At 39.8% G+C, this 15191-nt stretch overlaps 1 protein-coding gene across 1 annotated transcript; it reads left to right on the forward strand.

Moving 5' to 3' along the window:
• The first annotated feature begins 5480 nt into the window (after positions 1 to 5480).
• On the forward strand, positions 5481 to 5786 carry LOC123934458 (uncharacterized protein C9orf85-like). The gene is made up of 2 exons (XM_045994577.1): positions 5481 to 5570; positions 5661 to 5786. Exons 1-2 carry the CDS (start codon positions 5481 to 5483, stop codon positions 5784 to 5786), a joined length of 216 nt encoding a protein of 71 aa, XP_045850533.1.
• Positions 5787 to 15191: the final 9405 nt, after the last annotated feature.

Raw genomic sequence — 15191 nt, forward strand, 5'->3', positions numbered from 1 at the left:
ATGTGCTTATGCATGCAGTGAGGATATCAGGTCAGGAAATAATGTCGGAAGGATGTGGGAATTCTCATCTCTAGTTTGTATTTTCTTTATAAAGTGAGAGAATTAGTCACCTCTTGGGGAGCAGACCTGGTCTCTCTGGACATAGCAAATGGGAGCTTCGGGCTTAGCCAAAGGACAGATAGCTTCTCACCTGGGAAAGGAGGCTTGTGATACTTGCTTGGTTGTGCAGACCTGTCCACTTACAATAGATACCAAAAATCTGATTTTGGTCTTCCCAAGTGCCAGTTCTCGACTTATTAATGCATTCTCCCAAATGAGGCCCAGATGCCAAATTCTGCTTGCATTTTGGGTCTGCTTCTGCCTAAGGTTTCCTGTCTCTTCCAGCTTTCTGTAATCCAACCCCAGCCCACTGATGTGTACTTGACATGTTTCCTATTATTTCTCCTCTGGCTGCTGGATTCAGAGTGCCTGAGCCATCTGGCTTAATTTAACCCACACTTAGCACTTGTGCCATTCACTTCCCTGTTTCATTTGCCAAGTTATTTCTCAGATCTCTTCCTCAGTCCTCTGGCTTGTGATGTCATTATCTTTCTTTCAGCCTGTGGCCTCTGCCTTCATTTTTGACTCTTCATTTGACTCTAATGCATTCTATGAGGAAATTTGCAGGCAACATGTCTCTAAGCTTGGCCTGGTCTCTTAGAGTTTCCAAATATATCTGTCTTGGTATTGTGACCATGGCTTAGTCATTAAATTTTTTTTTTATCTTGATGCAGGGCCTGTCGTTCAGTCTCATTATTTTTTTTCAATGTTAATCTCAGGTGTTTAATGAGGTCTTTAAACAGTTTCTCTTGATGTACTTATAAATTCATTAATTCAGCAAATATTTGTTGAGTACCTCCTGTGTTCTAGGTTTTCAAGATATAGCCATGACAAAACTCTTTGTCCTCATGCAGATTATATCCTGCTAGGGGAAATATAATAAATGAATATGTAAATAATATATTAGATAGCGGTAAGTGCTTTGGAAAAATAATAAAATGGGAATGTGGATAGGGAGTGTTTGAGCAGTGTTGCTGTTTTCTCTGGGCCATTCAAGGCTGGGAAAACCTCACTAGTAAGGTGCCAACCGACCAGAGACCTGAAGTGATTGAGGGACTGGACCCTATCAACTTGTGGAGGGCCATATTATCGATCTGTTCCAAGCAGACGGAAGAGCAAGTGCAACGACCATGAACATGACTGCATTTGGCACCTTTGATGGGTAGCAAGAGGCAGTTACTGGGAAATAGAGAGTGCTAAGAATTGAGGTTCTAGAAGCAAGGAGTTCTGGGGCAGATCATTCAGGGTCATGTAGGCCGATGTAGGGACCTTGAGTTTTACTCCATGGGAGAATAGACTATAGGGGGTCAAGGGTTGAAGCATGGAGACCATTGAGGGAGGCATATGCAGTCCTCTGCATGAGAGGGATGTTGACTCCAAACATATTAGTTGGAGAGAAAGCACTGCTTCTGACTCTTAGTACTGCCTACTTCCAACTGTCTGAAGCTGGCCTCTCAGAGCCCCTACCTGTGCAGGCATTATGTACATACATTAAATATGGGGATATGCATCTTGGTATTATGTAGAGAAAGAATACATCAGAATTTCAAGATTTCTACTTATTGACTCCCAACTCAGCCATCAGCAGCTGACAGTACGCATCTCCACCCTGAAGCCAGACGGTGGATGAGAGCTTTGAGGCGGTCACCACGTGGCAGTTGAGCGTGACACACAAGAGAACAGAGCAAGCTCTCTCTGCAGAGGAATGTGGCATGAAGACCGTGCATGAGCAGATATGACTTCAGCCATGCTGGGCTTTGGGGGAAGTTTAAAAATCAAAATATGGGCTTTTTTTGTTGGTCAACTTAGCAGATGAATCAGGTTATTGTTCCTCTAAAGAAACGTTGACTTAAGTAAAGCCCCATTTCGAGCAAAGAACCTGGACTTTCCAGATAAACTCTATAGGCAGTTTATCTAGGTTATTTTGATTCGGTGCTTTTATCTGTTGCCAACAAAGCTATGGGGAACCTTTTTTCTCCTTAAAAGTGTGAAACCCATTACTAAAATTTCTCTTTGATGTTTAAATTACCGTATGTCAAAGGTGGAGATCAAACTGTAGCTCTTTCTTTTTTTAGAGGGAGAGCGAGAAATGGCAAAACTCTGAGACTTATTATTGATCATAAAGTCCATTTAAATCCCTCCACCAAGCCCTGACTTGCTCTTAAGAAAGGATATGATGAGCACTGGGTGTTACATGCAACTGAAGAATTATTGAACTCTACATCTGAAACTAGTGATGTACTATATGTTGGCTAATGGAATTTAAATTAAAAAAAAAAGAAAGAAAAGCTGTGGGAAGAATTTATGAATCCGCAGCAGCCCTTCAACCCATTTCTTCTTGTCTCCTTCGAGACAATCTTTGTTACTGGGAATCAAGACAAAAAAATAAGATGAACATCTTTGTAAAAAGTAACTCTGGATGAAAGTAATAGAAAAACACTTAAAAACATTTTAAGAAGTATAAAATATATATAAAAATCTATGGTTCTAAAAAGCAAAAGGTATGAGAGTTCAAGGTTATTACTTTTTTTTAGAGTTATTATGTTTTTATTCATTGTCTTTTAACAGAAGAAAAAAACTGCAATTTGATTAATGGTTGTAAATGAGGTCTTAATCCTGGAACACAGTCGGTGTCAAATATTTGCTGAATGCATTAATATCTCAGTGGGCTAATTTATTATTATGGGGCCACATTTATGTCAAAGACAGATTGTCTTCAAGTAAGTCTGCCTGTCATGCCATACATAGACTGAGCTTTTATTAATGTGGTAGCAAAGTTCACCACAAGCAGAGGACTAGAAACACCTACTTTAATTTAATGGGAACATAATCAGGTCCTACTGTATATGTAGAATGTGCTGGGCATAATAGGAATAATAGAAAGGTAATGACAACACTTACAGACATGACATAATTAATAATATGAAATAATGCCAAGTAAGTTCTAAATTGTGTATAATCAAGTACAAGAAAGTGAAAATATTAAGTGCTGTGAGGACTCAGGAAAATTAAAGAAATCAGCTTTGACTGAAGAGCTTAAGAGTTTTCATCTCCATTTGCAATTCAGTACTGCATAGTGGAGTGCACAGGGCTGGGGATTCAATGACTAAGTCCACATCCCATTTCTAGGACAGCACTGTCTGATAGAACTATAACGTGATGGAAAGAATGAAACTGAACCCTTGTCTTACACCGCTCACAAAAACTGATTAGAAATAGATAAAGGACTTACACATAAGACCTAAGCTTAAAGTTCCTAAAAGAAGGCAAGGGGAAAAGCTTCTTGACATTGGTCTTTGCAATGAGATTTTGAATGTAACACCAAAAGCACAAACAAGGAAAGCAAAAAACAACAAGTGGGATCACATCAAACTAAAAAGCTTGTGCATAGCAAAAGATAAAAAAAAAAATCAACAAAATATAAAGGCAACCCGTGGAATGGGAGAAAATACAAACCATATATATGATAAGAGGTGAATGTCCAAAATATATAAGGAACACATGTAACTCAATAGTGAAATACAAATGATCTGATGAAGAATGAGCAAAAGGTAGGGCGCCTACCTGGCTTAGTCAGAAGAGCATACATCCCTTGATCTCAAGTTATGAGTTCGAGCCCCATATCAGGTGTAGAGACGACTTAAAATAAATAAATAAATAGACTTAAACAATGAGCAAAAGGCATTGAATAGACATTTCTCCAAAGAATACATACAAGCGGCCACAAGTACAGGAAAGGGCTCAATATCACTAATCATCAGGCAGATGCAAGTCAAATCCACAATGAGACCTCACTTGTTAGACTGGCTATTATAAAAAAGACGAGAGATAACAAGTATTGGCGAGCATGTGGGGAAAAGAGAGCTCTCATGCACTATTTTTTTTTAAAGATTTTATTTATTTATTTGACAGACAGAGATCACAATTAAGCAGAGAGGCAGGCAGAGAGAGAGGAAGGGAAGCAGGCTTTCCGCTCAGCAGAGAGCCTGATGCGGGGCTCGATCCCAGGACTCTGGGACCACGACCTGAGCTGAAGGCTGAGGCCCCAACCCACTGAGCCACCCAGGCACCCCTCTCATGCACTGTTGATGGGAGTGTAAAATGGTGCAGCCACTGTGGGAAACAATATGGAGACTCCTCAAAAAATAAAAAAAATAGAACTACCATAGGATTGAGCAAACCCACTTCTAGGTATATATCCAAAAGAAATGAAACCAGAATCTCAAAAAAGATGCGTGTACTCCCAGGTTTTTTGCAGCATTAGTCATAACAGCCAAGACATGGAAATAATCTAAATGTCCACAGACCAAAGGATGTTAAAGAAAATGTGAGATACATATGTGTGTACATATATGTACACACACGTATCTATATGTGTATATATGTGTGTATATATGTATATATGTGTATATATGTGTATATATGTACACACACGTGTATACACACATAAATATATACATATGCAGAGAGTGGAATATTATTTAGCCATAAAAAAGAAAGGGAATCCTGCCATTTGCCACATGGACCTTGGGGCCATTAAGCTAAGTGAAATAAGTCAGACAGAGAAAGACAAGTACTGTATGCTGTCACTTAGAGGTGGAACCTAAACACTGAACTCAGAGAGTAAGGTTGCCAAGGGACGAGGGGTGGGGAAAATAGGGAGATGTTGGTCAAAAGGTAGAAATTTCAGTTATAAGGTGAAGTTTTGGGGATCTAAGGTACAGCATGGTGACTACAGTTAGCAATACTGTATTGTATACTTGAAAGTTGCTATGATAGGAGAGCTTTAATATTTTTACCATAACAACAATGAAGTTGTAATGGTGTGAGCTGAAGGATGTGTTAACTAAGCTGATTGTGGAGAACACTTCACAGTCAAATCATCACATTGTATACGTTAAACTTACACGATAGTACATGTCAATTATATTTCAATAAAGCTAGGGAAAGAAAAGAAATATAATGTGAGCCACATACGTAATTTAAAATTTTCCAGTAGCCACATTAAAAAAGATCAAAAGTAACAGGTGATATTGATTTTTTAAAAAAACTTATTATTTAAGCCAATATAGCCAACAGATTACCATTTATAGTCTCATGATTATAAAAAAGATACTAATAATAAATAAATTAAATAAATAAATAATAATAAAAAATACTTATGTGAGGGCGTGCCTGGCTGGCTCAGTCAGAAAAGCGTGCAACTCTTGATCTTGGGATTGTGAGTTCAAGCCCCACGTGAGATACAGTGATTACTTAAATAAATAAACTTAAAAAATATACCAGCATGAGGACAGAAGCGTGGACTCTGTGGGCTCGTTCCCGGCATTTTGGTCTTCCCTCTTCCTTCCTTGTGCAATGTGAGGGGTCCACAGTTTCAAATGAGCTCCCAGAAGGGGAATGTGGCTGGCTCCAGGCCTCAGAGGCATCAGAATACAGTTAGCTTCAAAAATGACAAGTTTGGGGAGACTGCTTCTCCCTCTCCTTCTCCCTCCTACTCTGCCTGCTTAAGTTCTCTCTCTGTCAAATAAATAAATAAAAATTATTTAAAAAATGATAAGTTTGATAAGAGTGTTCAGGCCAAAAAAATTAATGCAAATCTTCATAATGGAGTTTGTCAGCAGCATAACGAAGGTCTTGAAAGGTGTGTAACATACAGCAAATATAAACCATTTTCAAAGCCTTAAAAATGTGTTAAAATGGCAAATGTCAGTGAAGGATTCTTATCACATAGCGTATAGAGTATGTGCCTGTGAATTTGAAGTTTGTGGAAAATATGGAAAGAAAGAAGACATTGTGGGATACCTGGGTGGCTCAGTTCATGAAGCAGCTTCCTTTGGCTCAGGTCATGATCCCAGGGTCCTGGGATCGAGCCCCACATCCGGCTCCCTGCTCGGCGGGGAGCCTGCTTGCCACCCCTCCTCTAGCTAGTGCTGTCTGTCAGTATCTCTGTCTCTCTCTCTCTCTCAAATAAATAAATAAAATACTTTAAAAAATTAGAAAAGAAAGAAGACATTGCTACTCCATTTAATAAGCAATCATAAAAGACCGAAAATACTGGAAGTAACCGACATTCCAACCATAGAAGTTGCAGAAAAAATGAAGATAGTGGTGATGATTTAGATTTTGATACTGATTTAGATGACACAAAGACAATCAAATGGATTAATACATTAAAAATCAGTTGGAAAACATGAAATTCTGAACAACTTTTGACTTTCGAGGGTTTTACAAAAAAAACTGTGAAGTCCTGTTGAGAGAAATAGCAAAAATCTATAGAAAACAGGCAAAGTTTATACATGGATAATATAAATTATGTATGATACTGAAATAATTATAAAACTTTCATCCAGAGTTTTCTCATAATCAGTTTTTAAGTAGTATACATTAGAATACATGCCAAAATGAGTATTAGGATATCACATTGCAGTTCATGGAAATTATCTAGAAGAGTATACTACCTACCATCCAACTAAACAAAATTCAGAATTGATGGTTGTGTAAGAACTACCTCATGGGGAAATCAGATGATATCATTATAGCGTAACCTCAAAAATCCATCCTCAGTAAGTGCCTCTTGTTCGATTGCTCTCCCGTAAATGGCCCACGTGACAAAGCCCCCTTACTCATTACTTTTGCTTGTTATAAACAAGCTTGTTATAAACTCCATTTGTTATTTATTTTTTATTATAATGTTTAACAAGTATATAGCAGTTTTTCTTTGAAAGTATTTTTACATACCCGATCACATTTTTACCTTTCTTCTCTTGTGAAATATACATATGAGGAAACTGTATAAAATGCACACGTAGGGGTGCCTGGGTGGCTCAGTGGGTTAAGCCGCTGCCTTTGGCTGAGGTCATGATCTCAGGGTCCTGGGATCGAGTCCCGCATCGGGCTCTCTGCTCAGCGGCGATCCTGCTTCCCTCTTTCTCTCTCTGCCTGCCTCTCTGTCTACTTGTGGTCTCTCTCTGTCAAATAAATAAATAAAAAAAAATCTTAAAAAAAGTGCACATGCAGAGTTTAATAAATAACTATAAAGAAAGGTCACACATCTATCATCCAGATGAAGAAACTACTTTTAAACAAACAAAACTACTAATTTATATTGGATTTTTTTCCTTTAAGTCTTTGAAATCCATTCTGGATTTTATTTTATTTTCTTTTAAAGATCTTTTAAATTTATTTAATGGAAGGAGAGAGAGTGCATGGGAGAGAGTGAGCGAGAGAGAGAGAAGGAACACAAGCAGGGGGAGTAGCAGAGGGAACAGCAGAGGGAGAGGGAGAAGCAGTCTCTCCACTGAGCAGGGAGCCTGAAGTGGGGCTCAATCCCAGAACCCTGAGATCACGACCTGAGCTGAGGGCTTCACGGACTGATCCACCCAGGTGCCCTGTGTTCTGGATTTTATACCTACTGCACATCTCAGTTTAGACTAGCCACGTTTCAAGGGCACAATAGCCACTTGGGGCTAGTGGTTAGTGTATTGGTCGTCATAGCCCTAGAGTTCCATAGTCCAGTGGAAAATAAAGACACTCCAAGAAATAACATTTGGGTAATAGCCACCATGCTGTGAGTTGTTTTGGAGTCACAGTGGAGAGGGAGAGGTCATGCCCTTTTATTTTATGGTGAAATTCTTCAAAAGAGCGATGTCTGTTTATTGCCTCTGTTCTGTTACCTTCCATTTATGTCTTTCTTCATGTAAAGTGTCTTCTCTTCCCCCATAAATCTACTGAAACTGAAGTCACCCAAAGATGACCTACGTCTCCAGCTGCTCTCTTGCAAATCTTCCCAAGTTTGAGTTCACGTCCCAATCACGATAACCACCACAACAGAGTAGGAGGCTCTAGTCCAGAATATAGTTGTGGTTATCGTTATCTGGTTATAGAATTATGCTGGCGTCACCTTTGGAATGAGGCAGTGGTCAGAAGGGCTGGGGAAATCAGGAAGCACAGGCGTAGGAAGAAGGTGTTAGCCATGTTCTCAGCAGCCTACAGCGCTGGAGGGGGCTCGTTCAGAAACCCCCGCAGACTTCTTGGCCGCTATCTGCTCCTGCTTCTCCTTGTATTTTGACTTCCAAACCGCATAGAACCCTGGTGGCAAGACAATCTGGAACTATGGCTTCCAGGCCTCCCGTCCCCGAGGAAGGAGTGACGGGGCTGATTATTAACAACACTATCTGGCACGCCCGCGAGGTTCAGTCCTCAATCCTACTCCTCTCTTTCTTACCATGTCTCTTGCACACCTCTTCTAGACCCCTAGGCATCTCAGTGAAAACACTTGGAATCCTTTTGGACTTCTGTCTTTTTGACAACTTGCAGATAGTCCCGGAATCCTCAAGTCATCAACCAGCCCTCCCACATTTTCCCTCCTTTCCATTCATTTGTCATTTCCAAGGGCTCTTACTCCTGGAAGTTTTGGATAATCAGAGAAGCCTTTTTAAGTGTTTGCCTTTGATCTGCCGCCCTCGGCTCCCCTTCTCCCCACTTCCCCATGTAATACAACTAGGAGTAAAAGGAGCTAGCAACATCTGAATTACTTTTTTTTTTTAAAGTATGTGGACTTTCATTTTTTAAAGGTTTTTTATTTTTTAAGTAATCTCTTACCCAACATGGGGTCTCAAACTCCCGACCTTAAGATCAAGAGTCTCCTGCTCTCCCAAGAGAGTCAGCCAGGTGCCCCAATATCTGACCTGATTCTACCAGTGAGATGAGCAAATTTACATACTATTGCTATAAAAATATTTTTAGCATAAGTGTTCAGAATGAGAGTCCCTACAGACTCTTCAATGGGCTTTTGCTCTGGTTTGCAGAAAGCTGCTGTGGGACCATTAGGGGTCTAGGGAGGCAGAAAACTGAGCTCTTGGGGCGCCTGGGTGGCTCAGTGGGTTAAAGCCTCTGCCTTCGGCTCCAGTCATGATCCCAGAGTTCTGGGATTGAGCCCTGCATTAGGCTCTTTGCTCAGCAGGGAGCCTGCTTCCTCCTCTCTCTCTCTGCCTGCCTCTCTGCCTGCTTGTGATCTCTGCCTGTCAAATAAATTTAAAAAATCTTAAAAAAAAAAAAAACAACTGAGCTCTTTTCTGCCTTTACTTACTGTGTGGCTTTGGACAAGTCACTTCCCTTCTCTGAACCTCCTTTTCTCCTGAAGTAAAGTGAGATGGGTAGGCTAAACTATCATTTTCCAGCTTCCCCCCCACCCACTCCATTGGCAGATAACTTAAAAAACACATAATAGGGCGCCTGGGTGGCTCAGTGGGTTGGGCCTCTGCCTTCGGCTCGGGTCATGATCTCAGGGTCCTGGGGTCGAGTCCCGCGTCGGGCTCTCTGCTCAGCAGCGGGCCTGCTTCCCTCCTCTCTCTCTGCCTGCCTCTCTGCCTACTTGTGATCTCTCTCTGTCAAGTAAATAAATAAAATCTTTAAAAAAAAAACACATAATATATCATGTTTGATTTGGGGACTGAATGCATGTTAACATGGCCAAATTAGATCAGTTTCTCCATCTGACTACAACTCATAATAGATAATTCTATTTCACTTGTCTTATAATAATACACCCAACAATTGTATTCATACCATGAGCGCTTCAAGATGATGTATTACAGAAAAAAAGTGTCTTTGCCCACTTCTTTACCAAATCGCTACCTGAGAGCCGACAATAGCTTCGTTGCATGAAAACACCAAGTCTTCTCTGATCATATGAACTTCTCCAGCTTTTCCCCGGTTTCACACCTTGCTAGAGAGACATCTTACATTTGTTTTAAGTGTCTGGATTACTAATTGATAGACATTTGAAAATGTTGCACTCTGTACTTACTTATTTTTGAAGACTTTTTTAAGAGCAGTTTTAGGTTTTCTACAAAGATTCCTCTTGTGTCCATTGTGACACACATAGCTAGCCTCCTCCGTGCCCAGCATCCCCCACCAGAGTGGTGCACTGGTCACAACCGATGAGCCTACACTGACATGTCATAATCACCTCACTTCCAGAGTTTACCTTAGGGTTCGCTCTCAGTGTTGTGCATTCTGTAGATTTGGACCAAAGTATAACGACCCTAACCCTAACCCTAAAAACCTTCTGTGTTTTACTTATTAATTTGTCTCCTCCCACCTGCTCCTGGCAACCACTGATTTTTTATGGTCTCTGCAGTTTCGCCTTTTCCAGAATCTCCTATAGTAGGCATCACATGGTACATAGCATTTTTAGTTTTTTTTTTTGTTAACTTAGTAATATATACTTAAGTTTCCTCCATGTCTTTTCATGGCTTGAAAGCTCATTTATTTTTAGCACTGAATAATATTCTATTGCCTGGAGGTACCATAATTTATCCATTCACTTACTGAAGGACATCTTGGTTGTTTCCAAGTTTTGGCAATTATGAATAAAGCTGCTATAAATATCCATGTGCAGGTTTTTCTGTAGACATAATGTTCATCTCCTTTGGGTAAAGACCAAGTAGCATGATGGGGATTGTATGGGGAAGAGTATGTTTAGTTTTGTGGGAAATCACCAAACTGTCTTCCGAAGTGGCTGTACCATTTTACATTCCCACCAGCAATGAGTGAGACTTCCCATGGCTCTACATCCTTGCCAGCATTTGGTGGCTGTCCGTGTTTTCGATTTTGGTTATTCTAATAGGTGTGTGGTGGTAGCTCATTGCTCTTTTCATTTGCATTTTCCTGATGACATATGTGGATTATCTTCTCATATGCTTTTCTGTCATCTGTATATCGTCTTCGGCGAGGTGTCTGTTTAGGTCTTCAGCCCATATTTAAATGAGGTTTTTTGTTTTCTCATGATTGAGTTTTAAGAGCTCTTGGTATATTTTGGGTGTCTCCAAATATACCATATGTGTCTTGTGCAAATATTTTCTTGCAGACTGTGGCTTGTCTTATTCCCTGCACAGTGTTTCTCATGGAAAATGAAGTCAAACTTTTCAGTTATTTCTTTTGTGGATCACGTCTTTGGTGTTGTATCTAAAAAGCCATCATCATACCCAAAATGATCTAAGTTTTCTCCTGTGTTATCTTCTAGGAATTTTATAGCTTTCTCTTTTACAATTAGATTTGTGATTCATTTTGAGTTAATTTTTGTGAAGGTTGTAAAGTTTGAGTCTAAATTCTTTTTTTTTTCTTCCACATGTGGATGCCTAGTTGTTCCAGTACCATTTCTTGGCTCCATTGTATTGCCTTTGTTCTTTTGTTAAATATCAGTTAATTGTATATGTTTGGGTCTATTTCTGGGCTATTTTGTTCTGTTGATCAATTTGTCTATTCTTTCTCCAACACCACGCTTACAGTAAGTCATGAAGTTAGGTAACATCTTTCCTCCAACTCTGTTCTTCTTCAATATTGTGTTAGCTGTTCTGGCCTTTATCTTTATAATGTGTATCAGTCGCTTAATATTGACTTAAAACGGAAAGCTTCCAGCTGCACTTCGAAAGCATTTCTTTGCAGATGACACTTTCTGGATGGGGGTAGTTTTTATTCCTAGTAAGTGAATAGACAAGTTATATATTCATTACTTTATTGTCTCTTTTAAGGCTGTCTTTTGAAGTCTTAAAGATAGTGACTTGTTTTATTTGAGAATGCTGGTTAATCACAGGTCATAGACCATCAGAATTATTACCATTTTTGTAATCCTCAGTCACAGGCTGTATATCAGCACCAGTGTTCCTTATATTTTCTGTCTTTAACCTAGTGTACTGGGGCGCCTGGGTGGCTCAGATGGTAAATCTTCTGCCTTTGGCTCAGGTGATGATCCCAGGGTCCTGGGATCGAGCCCCACAGTGGGCTCCCTGCTCAGCGGGGAGCCTGCTTCTCCCTCTCCATCTGCCTGCCACTGTGCCTACTTGTGCTCTCTCTCTGTCAAATAAATAAAATCTTTAAGAAAAAAAAAACTAGCATATTAAAGATGAAAATTAAATGTATATGATAAGGATAAAAATAGTTTCTGCTCTCCACCAACCAAAATCCTGAAGTCAGCTGTTGATAGAGATGCCTTATGAACAAACTCATCTATTTTTTTGATATTTTATCTATGCATTTGAGAGAGAGAGATAGACTGAAGGCAAAGCAATAGAGAGAGCCCTGGATTGGGGGAGAGGCAGAGGGAGAGAGAAGGAGAAGCATGTTGAGCCACTGAGGCACCTCCAAACTCATCTATTAATCAACCGCCATACTCACGCTTGATACTTAATTTGAAATGGAAATCAAACATTAAAATAATTAATTAAAATGGATGATTTGCGGGGGTGCTTAGAGGGAGAAGGAAAAAGAGAGAGAGAAACTTTTTCTTTTATTTGAGAGAGAGTGAGAGACCGCAAGCAGAGGGAGCAGCAGAGGGAAAGGGAGAGGGAGAAGCAGGCTCCCAGCTGGGCAGGGAGGGAGCCTGACTTGGCGCTTGATCCCAGGACCCTGAGATTATGACCTGAGCCGAAGGCAGATGCTTGACAGACTGAGCCATCTGGGCGTCCCTATAAAGGACTGGCTTTTAACAAAATTTAATTCCAGTATAGTTAACATACAGTGTTACGTTGTTTTCGGCTGTACAATATAGTGATTCAATAAGTCTGCACATTAAACAGTGTTCTTCACAGTAAGTGTACGCTCTTTTTTAAAGTAATCTCTATGCCCAAGATGGGGCTTGAACTCAAAGACCCTGAGACCAACAGCAATGCGCTCTACCAAACTGAGCCAGCCAGGTGCCCCCCATTTCGTGCGCTCCTAATCGCCTTCACCTATTTCACTCCTCCCCTGACCGCCCTTCCCCTCTGGCAACCGCCAGTTTGTTCTCCATATTTAAGAGTCTGGTTTTTTCTTTGTCTCATTTTTCCTCTGTTCCTTTGTTTGTTTTTAAAAATTGTATAGTGAACTGATTTTTAAACATAGAAATTGAAACAGACACAGTGGCCACCATTACCACCCAAACTCTTAAGACATGTTTGCAGATCTCTGAGTGTATATAAGAAACACTGGGGTTAGTGATCTCTCAGGAATATTCTAGGTATAATGTTTTATGTGTCTGTGGATTAAATTGCTAAAGGGCTCCATGATCTGGAGAGATGCAAATTACTCTACCTTGTTGGAATTCTGGCAGTTATGGTTGTTATGAGAATAAAGACTAAATGTTTTAGAATCCTTAATTTCAGTTACCCTGAGAAATAGTATGCATCTTCCATAATGTGGTGCTTTGCTTCCTTTCTCACTTTCATTTTAGTTAAGCTATTATATTGTGTTGAGAAATTCTAGGAGGGAGAAGGGAGTCCTTTCTAGAGAAAACAAGGACGACAGCTAAATAAAGAAGGAAAGATATCTGACATTTCTAAAGGTAAATTTAGTGTTATAAAATGTCAACAGGAAGTAATACTTTATCTCATGGTTATTTGATTTCTGTCTTTGATTCAAGGTTGCCTTTTTTCTCATCTTGGTCTTGTGAAAAGACAGCATTATATTGAACATTTCACAAGAAATGTCAATTCTGTAGTTATTCTCATTTATGTGTTTTAACATAGATAGCTTGTGGAAAGTGTGAGAAAATGCTGCCTGTTTAACTTGACTGAAAACAAACTGGATCAGACTGAAACAGAGAGGAAATAAATATGCAAAGATAAAAGCGTTTTTGCCTTCTGTGCTTCCTCACCAAACCTTCTTGGTAGTGAATTTTCTTAGATTTTGTGTTTGTCTGTTTGGAATCCATTTATTGATAGGCCAAACTCGTGGCCAGAGTTGTTCACATCCTTTCTTATGATCCAGCTTTGGATACATGGATAAAGAAAGAGTAGTGTGTGTGTGTGTGTGTGTGTGTGTGTGTGTGTGTGTGTGTGTATGTGTGTGTGTTTACACCCCCCCCCAAAAAAAACAGAGTAGAGTATTTTTTTTAAAGATTTCATTTATTTATTTGACAGGCAGAAATCACAAGGAGGCAGAGAGGCAGGCAGAGAGAGAGGGAGGGGGAAGCGGGCTCCCCGCTGAGCAGAGAGCCTACAGTGAGGCTCCATCCCAGGACCCTGAGATTATGACCTGAGCCTAAGGCAGAGGCTTAACCCACTGAGCCACCCAGGCGCCCCCATAGAGTGGAACATTATTCAGCCATAAAAACAAAGGAAACATTATGCGTAAGTGAAATTAGTCAAACAGAGAAAGGCAAATACTGGATGATCTCACTTCTCTGTGGAATCTAAAAACACTGAGCTCAGGGAAACAGAGAGCGAACTAGTAGTTGCTGGGGGCTATGGCTGCGGAAAGAGAAAGACTGAGCGTGTTGTGTATGTGAAATTTGCTAAGAGGCTAGATCTTGAGCATTCTGAACACACGCGCAAGGGAAAATGGTAACTGTGAGATGGTAGGTGTGTTAATTCACTTGATTTTGGTGATTATTGCACAATATATACATATATCAAAACATAAACTTGTACTCCTAAATATGTGTAATGTTTATTTGTCCCTTACACTGCAATAAAGTTCGGGATCGGTCGGGGAGGAAACCAAATCAAACCAAAACATAATTAACAAAACTTTTTTTGGACTGCCATTTTAGTCATCCTAGCAGAAACCAAGTACCCAACGATATGCTCTTTGGGTTCTGCGAGCTCAGCAGCCAGCCTAGGCGGCAAGAGTATGGCATTAGGAAATCGGGATGCTCTGTGGGAGTGGGGCTCTGGGAAAGACCCCTCAGCGTGCAGCTGGGCAGTGGGGATGCTGCAGGCATGGAAGCTACCAGTGCTGTGGGAACCTAGGAAGAGAAATCATGGAAACCAGGAAGCAAAAATGCTTCTCTGCCAGTTTCTGTGCAGACCCTCTCTTGGCCACACTTAACATCACACCTGCTGAGAGCAGACCTATTTCAAGCACTCAGACCCATTTCACAGAGCAGGCAGTTGTGGTCAATTCTGAGAAAGTATATACTCTAATATCGTATAATATATATATTATATATATATATCTATTATATATATATTATATATAATATATATACAGAATTATATATATATATCTATTATATATATATTATATATAATATATATACAGAATTATATATATATATATTATATATAATATATATACAGAATTATATATATATAATTCTGAGAAAGTAT

Source organism: Meles meles, chromosome X, assembly GCF_922984935.1.
Source record: "Meles meles chromosome X, mMelMel3.1 paternal haplotype, whole genome shotgun sequence".
NCBI classification, from domain to species: domain Eukaryota; kingdom Metazoa; phylum Chordata; class Mammalia; order Carnivora; family Mustelidae; genus Meles; species Meles meles.